Source organism: Crinia signifera, chromosome 2, assembly GCF_055691185.1.
Source record: "Crinia signifera chromosome 2, ASM5569118v1, whole genome shotgun sequence".
Lineage (NCBI taxonomy): Eukaryota > Metazoa > Chordata > Amphibia > Anura > Myobatrachidae > Crinia > Crinia signifera.
In genome coordinates, this window is record NC_139218.1 from 141,350,688 (window position 1) to 141,373,538 (window position 22,851).

A 22,851-nucleotide genomic window follows, 5' to 3' on the forward strand; every position below is an offset into this window, starting at 1 on the left:
TAAATAGCTTTGAGGAGTCTAAATCTATGTACACTATATAAGATATATTAGACGACAGATCGCAATGACCTTCATAGAGTGTGTGCTTTCAAATCCATACATTTCAAAATTCGGCCAATTTACAACTTGCATCCATTGGATATGCTGGATTGGCGGTCATCATCAATGGTACCACCGAAGTTTAACCGTATGAATCCACTGACAAAGAACTAAAGATGGTTTCTCCCATTGATAATCATTCCTGCTCTATTACTCGCTGAGCAGCAGGCCAATAAGAGTTTAGGGTGGGACTTCTCACATTGCATCAGAGGTGGAGTTGTGTCCAATGTGGGGATTAAATTATTGACTATTCATTATTAATAATCCTTTTCTACATGTCATTATAATGCAGCTGACTAATAAAGATTTGGCTATACTGTAAGCAACAGTTAATATGATGGGATTACTTTAATGCAAAGATACAGTATGTCTATAAGGTCTGTGGTCAATCACACGTGCATGTAGCAATTATACTGCAAGCTTGTCTTCAAGATAATAAAATGATTAGCTTTAAAAGTTCTTTATTAGAATCCAGAAGCAGTGTAATAGCTCACACCCCATTTGTTGCAGATGGATAGGAAAGCGCTGGAGCAAATCCTACTCTATTGTTACCACGATCAAACACAGAGTAATACTGGCCAATGAAAACATCTCCCAGAATCCAAAGGGGTCCTGCAGGGGGTGCTATGTCCATTCCTTCGAAGCCACTGCTGCAGTAATCTCCATCCTATGTAAAAGGAGAGTGTGTGTTACTTGTTTGTTACAATGATTTTAAGCAGACTTCTCCACACATATATATTTAATTTTAATATAATAAGAGTAGAAATAAATAAATTAGTAGTAGTAGTAATAATATAAATAAATAAAAAATCAGTAAAGAAATAAAAGTATTTACCAGCACAAATTAGAGGACTCACAGTGTCAGAAAGCCTTTGTACACCAGGGAACTCCAATTAATTCAGTGAATGATATGTTGCATGAATTCAAGTTCGTCTAAGGCATACACATTAGATGAGCAATCTGCCTGATGGTTGGGACAAAATCACTTTGCCCCGGACCATCCCAGGTTTCATGTACACACTGCGGATCATTCTGGTTGCGAGCCAACTAAATGCATGAACGTCCACCCCCCTTGCATACGAATGGATGATATGCATAAATCATTCGATGGTTGCCGACCATCGAATGATTTCTCAAGCGTTTGCAAATTTAAGTCACTGCCTGGTGACTCAGATTTGTGGTGCACTGCTACAGGAACAGGACAGGGAGCTGACATCCGGTGACATCAGCTGCCCACCCCTGACACCCGCGTCACGGCAATGCCCATAAAGAGTGCCTGCCGCCCCCTGCCCACATTGCTCTGTGCAAACAGGCCGGCGACTGTACAATTCAACGTGTCCGTTCTCGAACAGAGCCTGCACTTGCTCATAAATGGTTATGCACATGCACAGAAGCAAAAACATCACTCCCCTTGTGGACGTCGGGGGAGCAAAAAGACCAGAATGATGTCCACTGTGCAATGTAATAAACAATGGCTTAATTACACAGCAGCACCATGCACACAAAATCTTCTGATCGGCCATGCATCACAGCCAACCAGAAGATATGGTGTGCTACCCGGGCATACACACGCCACGATATACATAATTTGTTGATCCGATTTGCCTGGAAATGGCAAGTTGTACACATCTTTTGCAAGTGTGTACCCAGCCTTAGAACACTGCCAATATCACAGTAGAAAAGGTATCATGGTTGCCTACCTGGCCCTCTCCTTCAGGGAGAAAATGCTCTGTTCCTGGACTTCCCTGGTAATGTAGGATTGCCATCACCTGTGGTGAGCTAGTTAATTGACTTGAACATTTTCAGCTCCAGCTCCATTAGGCACTAACTGGGTGGGAACAGGGCAGAACTGTGTTCTGTCAGTTCAATTTGGAGTAGAATTGTTCCACCTCCATCCATCCATCATGCCTGGCCACACTCTGTATCTAAACACACACACACACTCTGTATCTAAACACACACACACACACACACACACACACACACACACACACACACACACACACACACACACACACACACACACACACACACACACACACACACACACACACACACACACACACACACACACACACACACACACACACACACACACACACACACACACACACACACACACACACACACACACACACACACACACACACACACACACACACACACACACACTGCAGCCAGGCTTCTCTATTCCTCTGCCTCCACATGCTGTTACCCAGTCACTTACACATTGTGAGACAAGGGTGACTTTCCAAGTTGCTGCTGATTGAATGATGGATAACGTGAGACAGACAGTGTGACTCACACTGTGTACCTCTCATCATCCATTGTCTCATCAGCAGCTAGTAGACAAAAACAGAAGAAACTGCCCTGCTTAGCCTTCAACCAGCCTACTCACCTGCACCACTGCCACTAGAATAGAGGCTCAGCTGGGCAGCTTCCAGGTCAATGAGGTGGTGGCAGAGCTAAAAGAATTCTTAAGTTGGCCTGTCCTGCCTCCAGCAGCCCCCCTTGCCCAGCCGGAACTCTGTATAGGCAGTACTGCTATCTGCCAGATTTAAAAGGAGGGATGGCCATCGATCTAAATCATTTATGGTTTATGGCCGATGTAGAATAGTTTTGCCATCCATGGGTGAGAACCAGATGGTTTCCCTCCATTGATGTCAATGGATGGGTGAGAACCAGCTGATGTTAGCAGCTAAGGCCTGGCAACAGTGGTGGGGGTGGAGGAGGTCAGGACAGGGGAAGTGAGTACTACTAGTGGCATTATTTCTAAGTAACACTACTGGGGGCATTAAGTACATGGAACTAATAAGGGCATTAAGTGGCATTGCACTACTGGGGGCATTATTTCTAATTGGCACTACTGTGGGCATTAAGTGTATAAGTGGCACTGCACTACTGGGGGCATTATTTATAATTGGCACTACTGTAGGCATTAAATGTATAAGCAGCACTGCACCATTGGGGCCATTATTTCTAAGTGACATAACTGTGGGCATAAAGTGCATAAGCGGAAATGCACTACTGGGAGCATTATATCTAAGTGGCACTACTAGGGGCATTGCGTGTATCAGTGCAACATTTGTGGGGGGCATTATGGGGGTAATTTACTATTGTCAGCCGTATATAGCCGTTCCCCGTACAAATAGGGTAAACTTTTTATGTATATTCCCATGGACAAAACATTAACCCCCTGATTGGTCAGCCCGGGCCTGGACCCTGGGGGAGTGAGGATCAACAATTTATAGCGGTACATCGAAACCTGTTGCACCAGCCCTGGGGGGGTAGGAGGCTTGAGACATGTGTTTCACCTCCTTATCAGTACCACTTTAAGCCCTCGGCACATAGGGCCTAATGCAGACCTGATTGCAGGACATATTTGTTCTCAAAAAGGGTAAAACCATACTGCACTGCAGGTGGGGCAGATGTAACGTGCAGATATGGGTGGGGTGTGTTCAAAATGAAATCTAAATTGCAGTATAAAAATAAAGTAGCCAGTATTTACAACATTACCCACCCAAATCTAACTCTCTCTACACGTTACATCTGCCCCACTTGCAGGTCTGAATCAGGCCTTTAATCCAGCTACTGCCAATACATGCAGGGCAGCCGAGAGGGCAGTGGCGTAACTATAGCCCCGCAGCCCCCGCGGTGGCGGGGAGGCGCTGAGGGACTGTGGGCGCCGATCTGTGGGGCTATAGTTACTAGCCCTCCCACCCACCCAAGTAAACTTACACACCCCTTACCCCTCCGCATGCCGCCGCCGCATTCAGGGTCCCGGCCGCAGCGCAGGTCTTGTCCTGGCTCCTTCTCTTCCTGCAGTTCACTTCTAATGAAAAATAACTATCAGAAAATGGCTGCCCCCTAACAGCAGACAGTTTTTTGGGATGCTAGAGGACGTGCGGGCCTCCACTAGCATCCCTAAAAACTGTCTGCTGTTAGGGGGCAGCCATTTTCTGATGGTCATTATAGAACTGCAGGTGGAGACGGAGCCAGGAGAAGATATGCGCTGCGGGAACCTGAATGCGGTGGCGGCGGCATGCGGAGGGGTAAGGGGGGTTTTAACTTCACTTGAGAAGGTAGGTGGGAGGGCTAGAGGGAGGGGGCCGGCGCTGCCGATATTGGCTGGGGGGTGCAAAAATTCTAGTTACGCCACTACGAGAGGGGGTGGATTGGGTACTAATTACCCGGGCCTGGGCTTGCTAGAGCTGTCAGCACAGAACATGCTGTAGGTTTTTGCTGCTGCTGTGTTTAAAGTTTTTAGAGTTTTTTTCACCCACCGCTAAATATTTTGGGGGCATGGCCTAAGAGTGGGAGGTGGCCACACCTCCCGCACTTAGGCCATGCCCCCAAAATTTTACCAGTGTTTAATTTGTGAGGCATACTAGGTCACTGTGTGGGCCTTTATGTTTATGTATCACTGTGTGGACTTCAGCCAGCAAACTTAAGGGTGGGAGGACAAACCATTCCTTCAGTAACCAATGTCTGGTCATGCAGGTTGCAAAAGTCAGGTGTAAGGTCATTGTTTTCCTGCTAGACCACACCCCTTATAACTAGGCCATGCCCCATATATTGAAGCCATACCCTTTTTGCGGCATGCACACTTTCTTCACTAACAAATTATGTATGGGGGGGGGGCCCATTTTTATTTCCTCGCACTGGGAAACAAATTGTCTAGAAACAGCCCTGATAGTAACGCTCACTTAGCCCACTCCTCCCATCTGTGGTGGAGATGTAATCTTACCTGTGCAAATGTATGTGAATTGTGCGAAAGTTAGTACTACGAATCAACACTATAACACTTCATAAATTTCCTTTATCATCTAAGTGACTTTAATATACTCCAGTTAATAATTAATGTTATTGCTGTTCAGGGATTTAATATTTGTCAATAAACATTGAAGTGTGTTCACATTCTAATGTGGCCTACACACACGCTGACTGTGCTGAGCGATCAGAGCAATGTTAGATCACTCAGCACACAGAGATCCCAAGTGATGTGTCAGAACTGTGTGCTGAGCGGTCTGACTAGGTTTATGCTGCATGCAGGATCTTAATTCCTATCGGAGCGGTGTAGGGTCATTTTCTAGTCAGATTGTTAGAACATAGGCTGAAATCTCCCCATGTGTAGGCCCCATAACTTTTTTCTGACATTGAATAAGAAAAAAACTGAATGGAAGTTTGTCGCCATCTAGAACTTGTGTGAAGTAATGCAGAGCCAAAAATATCATTGTCTAGGTTCACACTAAACCTGAGTCAACCTGAGTTTTGAACGCTAATGTATACATTACTTATAACTTATTATTTATATTTCTTTATCATACACTTTTACCATGCAGCTCTGGCAAGATACACAACCAAATAATCAGTAGTCAATAGTCAATAGTGCAGGTCAGCCCTGATTGCAAAGGTTTTTGTTTTTTCTTCTTCTTCTACTGTATAGTTTATTTTTTAATACTACCAATACCTTCTGCCTGCCTAATACCAGTATTATAGGTTACCATTATCACGCATTTGTTTCCAGAATTACACAGAAAAAACACCTGCACACAATCTTACAGCAGATTAATGTATGCTAAAAATATACTACTGCTAGATACATTTGTTGCCATTAAAAATCACTTAGCATTCCTGTGTGACATCCACACGCACAGCCAGAAGCATTAAGGCCCCATACATCAGTGGCAGATTGTTGCAATTTACTGAACCCTCCACATCTTGAACAAAAAATGGGAATATCAAACATGTTTAAAAATCTTGATTGTATGGATTTTTGAACTGAAGAATTTCCCAGATTCCCACGACAGATTGACGATCATCGATAGCTGCTGATTGGCAGATCTGATGGATGAAGGCATTGAGGAAACATTTCTGAGGTATGGGGCGGCGGGCTTTAACACTGCTAAATGAAAACAGTCAAAGAGCTTCTCCAAAATGCTATTGTTTGGCCTCCTTCAGCCAGCACCAAATTACCAAAATTGTCAAAGATATACTAGGAAACACTCCAAATCATTGTCTTAGAAATTCTGCATATTGGGCATTAAATATCTGGTGATGTTCTATGATTTGTGGAAAGTCTGTGTTGTATGTTTAATTGGATCTGGTCATGCAGCATCACTGCAGTCACAGGTATCCATAGACGAGATTTCTATGTCACAAAAGAAAAAGTGTACTATGAATTGCTCATATACAGAATACTGAATTTTTTCGAAGTGAGATGTAAGATGCATCAGCATCCCGGCAGTTGAGATGCTGCCATTCACAGTACCGATGTCAGCATCCTGACTACCGCCTGGAGGTTGGCGCCGGAATCCTAACATCATCGACGTAGCTAGTGCCAAAATCCAGACTCCTTAAAATAAGTATGCCAGGGCAGGTTACAGTAAGGCCTGGGAAGGGGGTGATTAGATTTAGGCACTATGAGGAATTTAGACTGTGTGTGTGTGTGTGTGTGTGTGTGTGTGTGTGGGGTTAAGGGATAGGGTGCAGTTAGGGTCGGGGGGTATATTTACCTGACCCCTGTCAGGATTCCCTCAATCGGGATGCCGGCATCTGTATTCTGAATGCCAGCACCAAACCGTTGGTCATCTGTATGTGTCTCATATGAGTATACAAGCAGGAATAATGGTGGACATAACTTCTTGGAAATGCTAGCTGGCAGGAGGGAGATACATATGTATGACCTGAACGGCTGTGGGGATGTTGGCAATCACAATATTGACTCCAGCATCCCAATGAAGGTGAAGGGAGTTCCAACATGGGTCAGGTAAGTATACTTACCCTCCTCCTGCCATCTCTAGCCCTCCCATTCAGCAACCTAACACCTCCAACCCCCTGCAGCCTAACCCTCACCAGTACTGTCTAGCCCTCATATACCACTGCCTATACCTAACCCACCCTCCCACAGCCTAACCCCTAATTCTAAGCACATAGCCCACACCGTGCACACACTGCACCCACTTTGGTAATACTTAACCTCCCGTGGCAGTGGCAGGAGCACTGCAGATATTGCTGGCGGACATATTTCCAGTGATCTGCGCATGCGCAGTGGAGTCTGAGCGCTCTAGTTCTCAGACTCTACAGCGCAGTGGAAGTTTGCACGTGTGCAATGTGGTCTGAGCGCTCAGAACCTACTGCTCCAGGTGCCGCTCGACCCAGGAGGCTGCATGCGGGACTCCTCCTCTCTTAAGACACCTCTGCCCTATCCCCTCCTTCCTCCCCAACCGACCTCTAAGTCCATCCTTGTGCCTAAACCTAACCTCCCCTTTTCCTGGCCTAGCCCGTACCCTCATATTTACATTCAGCATCCTGGTAGTCAGTATTGCAGTGTTGACATTCTCATTGATGCCAGGATTCCAACGCCGGTCTCCTGGCGGTAGTTGGGATGCTGGTGTCAGTATTGTGAACAAATCCTGCCAGGAGGACCTTAAGCAATACATTGGGCAAAAATACTCCTGCTCAACTCAAGGCGCTACAAAACCCTTGTAACGTCATATAAATAAATAGTAGTAATAAGCTAGGCCTAATGATTTAATAAAGTAAGAGACACTACTAGGGTTAAAAATATTGGCAATGTAAGACACATATAAACACACTTGCTTAGCAACAATCTGCACATGAAATGTTATCAGCCTGCTGATAACATTCAGTGATTTGTTGTACATTTTGAAGATAGCATTTTTTTCTCACTGCATTTATTTACCTTTTTATATTTTTTTTTTGACAAATTCATTATTGAAGGATTATACAAAGGAACAACAAAATTGCTTGGATGTATAAACAAGAAGTGGAATAATTGCAATTTAAATAAGCAAATTTATTAACAGTTTCTTATATAGCGCACACATATTCCGCAGCACATTACAGAGTATAGTTGAACATTCACATCAGTGCCTGCCCCTGTGGAGATTACAATCTATATTCCCTACCACATGTACACGCACACACAGACATTCTAGGGTTCATTTTTGTTGGAAGCCAATTGACCTACCTGTATATTTTTGGATTGGGGGAGGAAACCGGGGCACCCGGAGTAAATCCACACTAAACACGGGGAGAATATACAAACTCCGCACAGTTAGAGCCATGGTGGATATAGAACCCCTGACCTCAGCGCTGTGAGGCAGTAATGCTATCCATTACACCAGCCGTACTGCCCAAATGGATAGTTAAATTAGTTGATGATAGTTTGCTAATTAGTTAGAGTTACAATAACTTGTCAATGTGTAAAAATGTTACTAACAATGCACACATAATGTGAACACAACTGTGATATTGATACAGCAACATGTGACCAGCTCCCACAGATACAGCTACAAAACACTATAGATAACAATCTTTACAACTTTCTAATATAGGGCCTAATATACTTTCAGAGCCATCCAATCCCATGGGGTTATACAGAGCTGATCGCTGCTCTACTTAATTTCAGAGCCCTGCGATCAGCTATATGCTGCCCCTCCAAAATGAAATCCCGCCCTGTGCAAGCCTACAAATTGCTTAGCCAAGCTTGCGGAAAACAGCTGAATCGCCGTCCACTGCAAATCCATTTGCAAACTGCTCACCGTCAAATTAATTTTCCACCTATGACTTCCCTCTGCCGAATACTTGCTTCTACCCCCACCATCACCACCACCACCACCACCGATTCCCCTTGGCAACATGCGAGGGGATGTGTAATAAGAACACATCCCCTCACATGCGTCGCTGACCATCAAATCATTTCTCCTGAAGTCGCAAATAGAAGTAATTTAAAACTGGCTTTTATTTGCGAGCAGCGGGACGAAGTCGGGAGGGTCCTTATTCAGATCTGATCGCAGTACAAATTTGTTATCAAAATGGGCAAAACCATGTGCACTGCAGATGGGGCAGATTTAACCTGTGCAGAGAGTTACATTTGGGTGGGGTGTGTTCAAAGTGAAATCTAAATTGCAGTGTAAATACTGTATAATGCAGCCAATATCTACCCTGCAGAGAAACAAATTAACTCACACAAATTTAACTCTCTCTATACATGTAACATCTGCCCCACCTGCAGTGCACACGGTTTTGATCATTTTAAGAACAAATTTGTACTGCGATCAGATCTGAATAAGGGCCATTATGCTGACAAAGGAGCCCTTAAAGGGCTTTAGATACAATAAAACATTTGGAGCAAAAAACGTGGAATTTTTTAACCCACATTTTTTTAATTGGGTATTCAGTTAGATCTCCTGTTGGGTATTCAGTTAGATCTCCTGTTAGCAAAATATGTTTTTGTGTGACAACACACAGGTTCAGTGAAATGTGTGTTTTTGCTGCCATAGACCCAAAATGCCAGCAACTATTGGGAATTCGGTACTTATATGTTAGTTGGGAGCCCACTACAGTTAGTACGCTCATACCCCCACTATACATGTCGGCATGGAGTTGAATTTATATAGTGTGACGAGCCCGAAGGGTGACGAGGGTGGCGAGCGTAGCGAGTCCCACAAAGGGACGCATAAAACTAAGCAAATAGCTTAGTGGGTGCCCAACTAACATATAAGTACCAAGAATTCTGTTTCACTGCAACCCCTTCATTAAGTGTCCTGCACCCGAAACAGAAGCAGTGGGTGGGGACTATAATGATGGCACCCAGGAGCCAGCACTCCCGTGACCCACATCCATCCCTTCTTCCCCCACCCCCGGTGACCCGGCCAGGCAGGGTCATGTGACAGTGGAGCCGGGGCAGTTGAGGAAGCTGATGCCTAGTGCTGAGACAGGTGACAATTACTGAAAAGCTGGTCGTGCAGACTTAATGGGGCCAATCGGAAATCCCAGGCCGATCATTATCATTAGCTATGGTAATGTACCGCAGGTAATTAGATATCAACACTACAAAAATGTAAAGAAACTAAATGGAATGTGTCTGCTATTTGTAGGCAGTGTTTGTTTTTGATCATTGTGATCAATAAAATATTAAGCATAGATTCTTCATGCAGTCTATGGGGGAGATTCTCTAAGCTAGAAATGCGGTAAAAACCCTGTTATCTGGGTTTTAACCGCACTTTGGGATGCTATAAGCATCCCCCGCCGGATTACCGCGGCGGGGGGCATCGCCAGAAAAATCTGGCGATGCCCCATAGAAGCCAATGGGCTTCTACCGCAAACCCTCGGCTGCCCCGCGCCGACCCTGTGCCGACCCGCATGGACCCCAGCCGCCCCGCATCGCCCCTCACCTGTGCCGGGCAGCACAGAGCTGTGCTGCCCGGACCTGTGACCTCCTCCCTGCACTGATCCTCTTCCGGGTGCAGGGAGGAGGAGAGCCCGGCGCAGCAGCAGCAGCGCCGGGTGTGGGAGGGAGGGGGAGCCGCCGGGACCTGCTGGGACCCGGCGACTCTCACCGCAAAGGACAGCTCTTAACGCAAGAGCTGTCCTTTGCTATAATTATCGCATATGTTAGAACATATGCAATAATTATAAATGCGATGGGCGGCGAAGGGGGGGCGAAGATTCTTAGAGAATCTCCCCCTATATGCGTTGAACCTGTAGGTATTTGCATAGGAGTTGTTCTTTTAGGGCTTTACGGGCCCTATACCATTATTCAATGTAATAAATGGAATTTAAGTCTTAATTTATTGCAGTACATTTTTTGAATTGTTCTTTGGTGTAACTAATGACCACTGAACCTATAATTGGCTTATTTGTTAAGATATGCACTCAGACGTGAACAGAGATAGACGGGTTACATATGGGTTTGGGTGTGGCTTCATGGGAACCCTGTATTCACTCCATGTGGGGCATGTTCGGGATCCACGGAGATGCTGGTTGTCCCGTAGATGGGGCTGTGTGCAGTGCTGGCTCTTTATCTGTGACTATAGCCAAGGGGTGCAGGAGAGTATCATACTGCAGTACCTGGCTCCTGCCACTGCAGAAGAGCTGGCACTGGTGTTTATTGGTGCACCCAGCTAGTGATGGTACTGGCCCGGTTAACATTTTTATGTGTTTTTTTTTTTTTTACTAATGGAGGTAGGAAAAGGGCCCGGATCATCATGCCCGTATCAGCATGCTTTATAGGGACACATTGCACTTATGAGTAGTTTTTACTGTTATCAATATTTCAGAATCACTAGTAATATGCTTGGGGCATATGATCACAGTTCTGTTTCTGTGTGTATTGTATTATTATAGGAAAATATTATCTCTTTTATTAGATTGTATAATTACATTGTTGAAGAATACAGGGCAGAAAGGTCAATTAGAAAGAATTGGGGTTGATACACTGCGCTCACTTTTAAGTAAGTGTTCTATTTCAGGCGCTGCCAGGCTCTCAAGAGTTTCCCGGTACCTTGTTTCTGAAAGTATAGTTTTGCTGGGGCTTTGGCGCAGCCTATCTATTGTGATACCTGTGTCGGCCAAAGCCCCAGAAAGGTAAATTAGTTTAGAACATTTGCAAATGAAAGGTGTAGAAAATAAAGTTATCTGAAGGGCATGGTGGGGAGGGCTGTAGAGAGTCTACTGAGGGGGAGGTGGGTATGAGGAAGTTAGTAAGGAATACAAATAAGTCCAAGGGAGAAATTCAACACGTTAGGGATGCAAATAAAAATAAACATAAATTAAAATGCCAACTGGCTAAAGCAAGAAGCTTAGCAGGTAAAATCGAGGAACTAGAAACTGTGGTCACTAGGGATGATTATGACATTATTGGTATTACAGAAACATGGTGTAAGGAGTCGCACAACTGGGCATTAAGCATGGAGGGATATAGACTCTACAGAAAAGACATGGAAAATAGAAAGGTCGGGGGGGGGGGGTGCCTATATGTAAAAAATAACTTAACATCGTGTGAGAAAGAAATGAGCACAGGCACAGAGGAAGATTACACGGAGGCCGTGTGGGCAGAGATAACCGACAATAACAAAAAAACTAACAACAAAATTTTAATAGGGGTATGCTATAGACCACCGAACATAAACGAATGGGACAAGTCTCTTCTTTTAAACCAAATCAAACAATCATCAGATCAGAGTCAGGTACTAATTATGGGGATTTTAATTTACCTGATATTGATTGGAAAAACGAAACATGTAAAACAGCAAGAAGCGGTGGGTTCCTAAGCTTACTTAAAGACCAGTTTATCACACAAATGGTAGAAGCTCCAACTCGAAATAAGGCATTATTGGATTTGGTATTGACAAATAACATACAGTAGATCTAGTTTCAAACACAGTAATTTATCATCTAGGGAACAGTGACCACAATATGGTTTCACTTCAACTTCAGTAAATGACATCATAAAGGATCGGGCAAAAATACTTTTATAAGAAAAGTGACTTTCGGAAAATGGCTGCCCCCATACGAAAGACAGTTTTTTTAAATGGGTTTTCCTATGGGGCAGCCATTTTCAGAAAGTCCCTTTTTTTTCATAAGCGCAGCCAGCCATCCATACAGTACTGCGGCTGCCGGGATCATCTGCAAACTGAGGAGGTACCGGCTTCACGGGGGGGGGGGGGGTTCTTAAACACAATGCGGGGCGTGGGGGGTCGGGGATGTTAACCCGCACGGGGGGGTGGCGGAGTCGGGCTCCAGTGCAATGAATATTTAATGAGCTCATTAAATATTCACTGTGCTGAATTTAGGACCCAGCTTATTGGCTGGGTCCTAAATACCATTTCAGACCCGATTTTGATACCAAAATACCGCGTTTGAAATGGGTAGGACCCTCCATTTTAACCGTTTTACAAAAACAGCTTTTTTGTACTATTATAACATCCTCAGGGAAGGACCTGTCAGAAACGCGTTGGTGTAATCAGGAGGCCAGAACCAGGAGGGACCAACATTTGTCTTATTCCATCTGAGCGGACATTCTATCCCAATCTCATCCCGGGTGAGGAGGATTATAATGTTTTTTTGTTGGCTCCACCTGGTAAAGGCTCCTGTGTATTTTTACTATTTTTATCTGGTTTGGATACTTTTTATCTGTGACAATAAAACTTCTGGAAAAGAAACCTGCTATCGGTACTGGTGTTATGATCTGAGGAAACCTGAGCTCCGAAAGAAACCATTACGGGAACATAGAGACCTACACCCAGGTCAGTACATTCACCCTTAACCTTTGGAGCGGTAGATGACCTCTGAACAAAAAGAGTAAAGAAAACGCTATGTGTACATAGGGACCATCACTAAGGTCAGTGTGGTCCATTAGGTTGCTACAGTTAAAGAAACATATTCTATGGGCGGTTCAAGACAAGGTTATACCTGAATTGACTCCCATCAATTGTGAACAAGATCAGCGCTTGGTTCCTGTCCTTTTCTTTGTATACCAGTACGTGGGACCGTCCAAAAAAATAGGATGTTCCCACTACTGAGCAGAGCAGCGGTGAATAAATGCTGTGGACATGCGCACAGCCGTTATTCCTGGAGACAGATGGACTGGGGGCATGGAGAGCAGCTCACCAAGCCACTGGCCATGCTCTCACAATGGCAAAATTGGGGGCGTGGACTTGTGGAAACATCACGAGCATAGGCCATGCCTAGTCACTAGACCATGCCCCCAAATTTTAACACATGCAGGAGTCCCAACTTGTGTATTTCACAAGTTCAGAGGTATGCAATTCTGCTATTTGTACTATTATAACATACAATGGAAATTCTAGTTATGTCTAACACAGGGTATCCAGTCGGCAGGTCGGCAATCACTAAGTCAACCAATTATGGTTGGCTTGTACTTCGAAGTACAGTATGAGGACAATAAAAATACATTGAATTGTAGTTTATATAGAAGATAGACTTACCGCAAGCATATACTGTGAAGACGACAGTGCATATGCAATACCGTTGATTGTAAATGTGACATTGGGCATGGTACTCAGGCCACTACAGCTCACACCGTACTGAAATATAGAAATACAGTTAAAGAATTAGGGATCCAGTCTAGACTCTCTGTCTGTACATATGAAATTTGAGTGGTAAAATGTAAACCTTCTACCTGAGTTTAATCCTAACTCTGGGGGACCTGTTTATCATGCTAAAAAGAGAGGTCAGTCCTCTGAAAATGGCTGCCCTTGGAGGGTTATTTACATCTGCTGCAGTACCACTTTTAGCACTCACAGATGCTGAGATTTATTGGAGTTTGGCCCCGTTACATGGTGTTAAGCATTAAAGCTTTTGGATTCCATTTTTTTTTTTTTTTTGAGAGAAGAATGTGAAGGATACCTCTCTGGTAAATACTGCAGGCACATGTGTGGCAAGATGGCTGCATATCCACAATAGCACAGCCGGGTCCAGGAATTGAATCATGTTGACACTATATTTATTTTTTGTTATTTTAAAAGCCAGTGTCCTACCATCTGACTATGCATAAATATCCCCAATTGTACACCCCAAATAGCTGTGATACAGTATATGGTTATAAGGAAAACTACTTTTTGGGTGTTGGCTACAATTCTTCACAAATACAGTAAACCCCTATTCAATTAGGGAAATCTTTGACATATAGCCTCATGGCTATATGTCAAAGATTTCCCTAATTTGTTGGAACAACTCTTTTGAAACTATTAAAACAAAACATAAAACATGAATTTTCTCTAACCAATTATTTTATGTTATGATTATTATTATTATTATTATTATTATTATTATTATTATTATCATTATTTTTATTATCATCTATATGATATAAATATTTTTATTTTAACTAAAACTAAAACTTTTTAATTGGGGCTAATAAAAGATCCGTATTATTTAATGAAATAAAGACATTTATTAGCAAGTGGTGCTAACATAGATTTTATATTGGCATTTATAGTGGCAATATAAAATTAGCCATTGCTAATCATTACCAAGAAGCAGAACTGTGACAAAGTCACTGCCTGGGGGTAAGAGCAATGTCCATCTGTGCATGAGTTCCCAGACGGTTTCGGAATGGACGGTACATTTAGATGATGACTGCATTTGACACCGTCTGACTGCACTAATGGTGATTAGTCAGATCTGGTCTGCTAGTAGGGTTACCACCCATCTAGGATTACTCCAGACAGTCCAGTGACTAAGACTATAAAATGTCCAGGAACATGTATGTACATGGCAGTGCTGGATTTACAGGAGAGGGGACCCGGGACACTTAACACCTGTAAGCGGTTATCAAATCCTGCTGCGCAAGCCTCTGGCATGTACATAAAAAAGGGGGCACACACATCACAACCCCATTTCATGTCATGTAGAGGATGTGTACATAACTACCCCAGCTGATGGATCCCTCCCTTCCTCTACTTCACATAGAACACTGCAGGGTGGGACAGTACAGTACAGTATCTGAAAAGCAATTTTAAGATTGTTGAGAGTATATATTAATCCTCCGTCTGCAGCGCCATCTTGGACAAAGGGCGCTGGGTGCCAAATTCAAATGTACTCGGCGCTAGGAGCCGCTGATTAAAAAATGTAAGCACTTAGCTGGGACGGAAGGTTTGCAACTACAGTGGAATGTCTTATTTGATCTATGCTGACATATTAGGGACACGGTTCCCATTACAACAAATGTCACATGGATAATTACTCTCAATGAGCATTATCTGACCACTGGATACATTGTTATTCACTGTCAGTGATTGTTACAAGTGTAATAATACCATTCACATAAGTGAATTTTTCATTTATACGCACCACACATTCTTTAATTCCTGTATTGTAATCAGACCAGTTACGTATAAACCCCCGCCACGTCAGGATTGTTATATCCTTTTTAGAAATTGTCTTTTCTAGTCTATCCATGTTGTATGTTTGCTTTTATATTCTCGCAGTATCTTAAAACTTAATGAATAAACGTTATATTTTATTAATCCTTTTCTTGTGCAACCTCGCATCTATAATGACCCCTAAATCTTATTTTAATGCAAAGTTTCCATAATCACTTATGGAGCCTGTGCTGGGCACAGGCTCCATACAATGTATAATATAAAGTGTAATTTATCTGTATTTTAAAAGGTAAAATGCACTTACTGCACTTGGTTGTATCCCAGGGGGAATCCAGAGTCCTGTGTGGGCTGCTGGGTTCCCCCTAGACTTTACCACAAAAATGGAATGCATTCCCAGATAGCCACCAAGCTGTGAGCTGCATGGATGATAGCAGGGAACATCAGCTTTCTAACAAGCTGAGTTGTTCCCTGGAGCTCCATGTGGCTCTCGGTCAGTAGGCAGGAGATCCTGGCAGGGGATCAGGGCTGCACATCTCTGGAGCTCTCCCCTGGCAGGCTCCTGGAAGTAAATTTTGGAGGGAAACCTTCCCCCTAGCCAGGCAGACTGGCACCTGGGTGGTACCTTGCCCCCCCAGGTGGGCTGTGAATCAGGAGTAACCACTCCCCTCTGTCCATAGAGGACACTTAAGATGGCACTTAAGATGATTGGTTGGAGACCACAGGGTGCACTTACCCCCTGTGGTAATGTGTATTGGAGTAGCATAAAAGGAGGGCTAATGCCCTGTGTAAATTGTACTTCTATTCTGAATAGGGTGGAAAGGACAGGGAGGGTATAGGAGAAGCCTGCACACTCTTTGTTGAGGCCTCTTATTTATAGGCCTATTATCTGCTTCTTTTATTGTTTAATTTCACCTAGATAAATTCATTCCCTCTCGTCCCAATAAAGAAAATAACACGAAAGGGTATTTTTAATAAGAAATTTATTAAAAGTTAGGTACTCTTTACCTAGAAGGCGCCCATCGCGGCCATCGCAGGCATCGCATGCACTAAAAAATCGCATGCGATGCGACCGATGCGATGACCGCGATTTCCCATAGGGAACAATGTTAAATGTCCCAATTGACCCGATTTTCCTGTTCAATGTCCCAATTGACCCGATTTTGCATAGGGAACAATGTTAAATGGCCCACAGAGGCCAAATAGGCACCCTGAAGTGTGAAATGGCCCCCACAATTGTTAACGCCACCCCACGATCAACGTCAACCCGAAGCGTGGCGAGCGCAGCGAGCCCGCGAGGGGCGGCGGTACGCGTCCTACGACCTTTTCATACCCCCACTATCCACGTCGGCGTGGAGTTGAGAATACATAGTGTGGCAAGCGCAGCGAGCCACCGAGCCCGAAGCGTGGCGAGCGCAGCGCGCCCCGCGAGGGGACGCGGACACCTTCACAGGTATACGCGTCCCCTCGCGGGCTTCACAGCTGTCCGCGTCCCCTCGCGGGGCTCGCTGCGCTCGCCATGCTTCAGGCTCAGTGGCTCGCAGCGCTCGCCACATTATCTATTCTCAACTCCACGCCGACGTGGATAGTGGGGGTATGAAAAGGTCGGAGGACGCGTACCGCCGCCCCTCGCGGGCTCGCTGCGCTCGCCACGCTTCGGGTTGACGTTGATCGTGGGGTGGCGTTAACAATTGGGGGGGGGGCATTTCACACTTCAGGGTGCCTATTTGTCCTCTGTGGGCCATTTAACATTGTTTCCTATGGAAAATCGGGTCAATTGGGACATTGAATAGGAAAATCGGGTCAATTGGGACATTTAACATTGTTCCCTATGGGAAATCGCGGTCATCGCGTCGGTCGCATCGCATGCGATTTTTTGGTCACATGCGATGCGACCGACGCGATTTTTTTTTCCTAATGATGTCCACGAGCAAAATCGTGGGCGCCCTTCTAGGTAAAGAGTACCAAAAGTTAATCTTATCTTTAAAAAAACAATAAGAAACAGTAAAAATAAGGTGTGCATTCAACTTGTGCAACTACTCTGTGCATTTGTCCTTGCCTTTCTTCTGTGTAAATTGTACTTCTGCCTTTATCGGAACGCTGTAACACATGTATGCTGTGCCACCTAGAAAGATCTAGGAGACTGGCCTTTTAAGGTTTTATATTTTAACAAATAAAATGTCTTTTGCCTCAAGACGACCGTTTTCATCTTGCAACTAACAGAATTGCTGCAATAATTACGTTCTCCAACTGTACTGGGTACAAGGATCCAGCGTCTCTAAGTTCCACTCTGCCATCTACCGAAGCAGAGGTCTGGTTCGTGACCAGTGGGGAACTAACCGATGCCAGTCGGGGGGTGTCAGCAGCGTGTCGACACATATACCACAGCAGGTAGTACTCAGGTACTAGCGGTTGGGCCTAAGGAGGTATCCGTGGTTCCAGATGCCAGGTAGTAGGAGTCTGGTGGTGGCAGCGATAACCCCGCCTACTGCATAGGGGTTAGTAACAGGCGGTTACTGACGGTAAAAGGAAATCCCATATTGGCCAGGTCCTGTGAGACCAGAAACCGCCATCTGTGGGCCTGAAGGGCATAGCCAGAGTGTAAGGGCAGGCGTCCGGATATATATATATATATATATATATACACACTCACGTATACACACTATGCTTCTTCCTGCATACATACACACATACATACATACATACATACATACAAACATACAGTGTTCCCTCCCTGAGTCACTTTTATATTTTAGGCTGGCTGTTGAATAGTTCTCACAACTCTGTGTCTGCAGCAGCTCCTCCCTCTTCTATTAGGTCCTTATTCTAGTTCACTCTTTATGACAAAATCCTTCTTAGATGGACAAAACCATGTGCACTGCAGGGGGGCAGATGTAAAATGTGCAGAGAGAATTAGATTTGGGTTAGTTACTTTGTTTCTGTGCAGGGCAAATACTGGCTGCTTTATTTTTAGTCTCTAACCTATAGTTCCACCGCTGCACTTTCTCCATCTTATCTTCTCCAAAAGGGGATGGACATTGGAAGCCTGCATGAATGATTGCTTGCCATTACATCGCAACAATTCATTGGTATAACCAGCACTGGTTTTGCTGTGTTCATGGGCAGAATCATTCATCTTTTCATGCATGTGCACAATAGCTGAGCTGTGAACATGTAATGGTTGTCAGCTAGGAAGACAACCATTGAAAACTCACAGTTTGACAGAAAAAGTCTTGTCCGGGGGGATGCATGTGATAGCTATCACCAGGGACATGGGGAATGGAAGATTACAGCCTCCCTGGCTTTATTCTATCCTTATCCTCTCCCTGGTGACAGCTGTCAAAGGCAGCAGCCCCTGCCACAGACACCGGCATTCCGCGGTACGTTCTGGTTCCGGTTTTTACCCGTACCCCTGTAAGAAGCAGGATGTATTGCCCAAGGTTGGTAAATCCAGCCCTATGCCTGGGTAAAACTTTAAAATGTCTTTATTTAAACCCTGGGACTATCATTAAAATTCACGTAGAGGTTTTAATTTAAACTCAGATAGGGATTCCTACAACAAGATGGCTCATGCATTTATTTTATTAAATTGTTTTATTACAATTTACTGATCAGCAGTAGTTTGTTATGGGGATTGGCGAATGTTACTTAATAAATATCTGCATATCTGCCAGATCTTAAAAATCAAGATTGTGATTTTAAACCTATAAGGTTTGATATGTCTAGATGTGCTGTTTGACCTTTAGTAAATTGTGCTGTTTTCTAACAGTCCATAAAAGCATATGGATAGTAATACTGACGCTTAGTAAGTTTGCTCCAAAGTCTTAAAATAAATTGAGGAATAACATCGAAATACAGGAATAAGGGGACTTGTATCTCTTACCCCTTCATTTGCCCCATTGGCACCAATGTAACTTTGCAGCTGCTGGATATCAGAAGATGGACCTGTTATCAAAGAAGTCCCAGTGTCTACAATAGCCTGACAACCGCTACTGCAGAATACCACTTCACCATCTACCTGGATGCTGGAAGAAATGAACACAGTTTATTCCCTTACAGTACTAGCCTATTATTGTTGTTATTACTATACATTGCATGATGACTTGGAAACAGGGTATTACACAAATTAAACATAAGCACAGGTCTATCTTGTTGCTCTTCCTATTGATATTATATGTTAAGCAACATTAGCCATTAGTAGCTGGTATAAATCATAGTTGCCTACCCTCTTACATTCTGCTGGAGACTCCTTGAATTAGCAGCAATCTCCCTCATTAGTCCAGCAATCTCCCTCATTTCACCTAACTCACATTACAATGTTACATTTTTGGGAAATAAAGGAATGAGAGATAAATAAATTGAATCATCAGCACTATATCTCAGAGTTGGTGATAAAACACAGTGATCCCTATGGCTACCTTCATGTCTTGTGGCCATTTACATGGAACCATGTATAAAACACAATAGATGAACAATACCTGACACGTATCAGTGACTTTTCTTTAGCAAGTATAGTAGCTCTTACTAACTGCTTTGGGGATCATCTACATTTTGATATAAGTCATTATAAAAGATTCCTCACACCCACGCTTCCAGGTGCCACATTCACAATCTCTTTTCACAATCTCTCCATATATGGAACAAGACACGCACTTTGGATGGAGCATGTCATACCCCCTCAATGGGGCACTGTGCAAATTTCGACTACCAACTATTATCTCCCTAAAAAACAGTTTTCAAAAGTAGGCAAGTATGGTATAAATATGGGACAGTAGAAGAGAGGCATCTACTCTGATCCACTGAGATGCTTTAAATAATAAAGTACAAAACATCAAAGAACACCACATACTGTAAATGTTGGTATGCTTGTATTCTCCCATTTTTGCCCTCTTGCGAAGCCGTGCCCAAAGAAACACCCACATCACGCCTTCATTTTAGGGCTCATTCCCAAGCGTATTTCTATGTGCAAGGGTGTGAGCGTGCATGGACTATGAAACCTGCACATGCACACTGCGGCAGTTGCGCATGCATAATGAGCTAAAATCCACCTTGTGTGCAAATTCATATGTGAGCGTATCAACCAGAATAGCTTCCAAAGGACATCTTCCACCATATCGGTTCCTTCCCAACACCCTATTGGGGTCTTAACATAAAAGCCTAATTTTATCTTTTCTTTATGTCTTTTTAATCCCTTATTGTCACAGGGAATGGTCACAGCACACAGGAGCCCGCTGCAAGTTACAGGGGCTTGGCCTCGCGGCACACCCACATCTCGGCGGCTGAGCAGAGCAGCGGGAGGAAGAGCTGCTCCACCAACCCCTGTCAAGCAGACAAACTCGCCATTCTGGCATTTGACAAGATGGGTAGTCCAGCCCTAGATAATCCTATGATCAGTTTAGCTCTAGTATAAGGATATTCCATTCATGTGTTCTTTAAACCTTTGCACCTTATTATCTGAAATACTACATTGTCTGAAAGTGCTAAAAAACTGAGTGACATTAAGGGCATAAAAATCAATTTGACACCCCAATATATAATTTTATAGAAATAAAGTTTTAGAAAGCTTGTACTTACTTATCAACTTGGATCTGCCAGTAGCCCTGAAGAGTAACTGGCACCCAGTTTAACTGACCAGAGAAACGAGTTGTGTCATAGCCACCAAGTACCAGCTCACCGCCTTCTGCAGAGTTAGAATCCCTGGGAGGTAAGTTTAAAATGTTTTATATATATATATATATATGTATGTATATATATATATATATATATATATATATATATATATATACACACACAGTTGTGCTCATAAGTTTAAATACCCTAGCAGAATTTGTGACTTTCTGGCCATTTGTCAGAGAATATGAACGATAACTCACAAACTTTTCTTTCACTCATGGTTAGTGGTTTGATGAAGCCTTTTATTGTCAAACAACTGTTTACTCTTTTTAAATCATAATGACAACAGAAACTACCCAAATGACCCTGATCAAAAGTTTACATACCCTGGAAATTTTGGCCTGATAACATGCACACAAGTTGACACAAACGGTTTTGAATGGCTACTAAAGGTAACCATCCTCACCTGTGATCTGTTTGATTGTAATTAGTGTGTGTGTATAAAAGGTCAGTGAGTTTCTGGTCTCCTGAAAGACCCTTGCATCTTTCATCCAGTGCTGCACTGACGTATCTGGATTCTGAGTCATGGGGAAAGCAAAAGATCTGTCAAAAGGATCTGTGGGAAAAGGTAATCGAACTGTACAACACAGGTAAGGGATATAAAAAAACATCCAAGCAATTGAGAATGCCAATCAACAGTGTTCAAACTATAATTAAGAAGTGGAAAATGAGGGATTCTGTGGAAATCAAATCATGGTCAGGTAGACTAACAAAATTTTTAGCCAAAACTGCCAGGAAAATTGTACGGGATGCAAAGAAAAATCCACAAATAACTTCGGCTGAAATACAGGACTCTCTGAAAAAAAGTGGTGGGGTTGTTTCAAGATGCACAATAAGGAGGCATTTGAAGAAAAATGGGCTGCGTGGTTGAGTCGCCAGAAGAAAGCCATTACTACGCAAATGTCAAAAAGCATCCTGCTTACAACACTCCAAACAGCACAGAGACAAGCCTCAAAACTTCTGGAACAAAGTCATTTGGAGTGATGAGACCAAAATTTCAATTTTTGGCAACAACCATAAACGTTACATTTGGAGAGGAGTCAACAAGGCCTATGATGAAAGGTACACCATTCCTACTGTTAAACAAAGAGGTGGATCGCTGATGTTTTGGGGATGTGTGAGCTACAAAGGTGCTGGAAACTTGGTCAATTTGGTGGCAAGATGAATGCAGCATTTTATCAGAAAATACTGGAGAAAAATTTGCACTCATGAGCCCAGAAGCTGCTTATGGGACGTACTTGGATGTTCCAATATGACAATGATCCAAAACACAAGGCCAAGTCGGCCTGTCATTGGTTACAGCAGAATTAAATGAAGATTCTGGAGTGCCCATCTCAGTATTCTGACCTCAATATCATTGAGCCACTCTGGGGAAATCGAAAACGTGCAGTTCATGCAAGACAGCACAATAATTTACAGGAACTGG

The 22,851-nt window shown here is 43.5% G+C and overlaps 1 protein-coding gene across 1 annotated transcript in view; it reads right to left on the bottom strand.

The window, feature by feature from the left end:
- Window positions 1-489: 489 nt before the first annotated feature.
- Window positions 490-22,851, bottom strand: part of CTSE (cathepsin E) — a 113,978-nt gene continuing 91,616 nt past the window's right edge. Inside the window, exons 6-9 of the mRNA XM_083173034.1 lie at window positions 21,327-21,449; window positions 19,636-19,777; window positions 13,857-13,955; window positions 490-766 (exon numbers count right to left, since the gene is read on the bottom strand). Coding sequence (XP_083029160.1) covers window positions 590-766; window positions 13,857-13,955; window positions 19,636-19,777; window positions 21,327-21,449 — 541 coding nt within the window. The 3' untranslated portion in view covers window positions 490-589. The remainder of the gene's footprint in view (window positions 767-13,856; window positions 13,956-19,635; window positions 19,778-21,326; window positions 21,450-22,851) is intronic.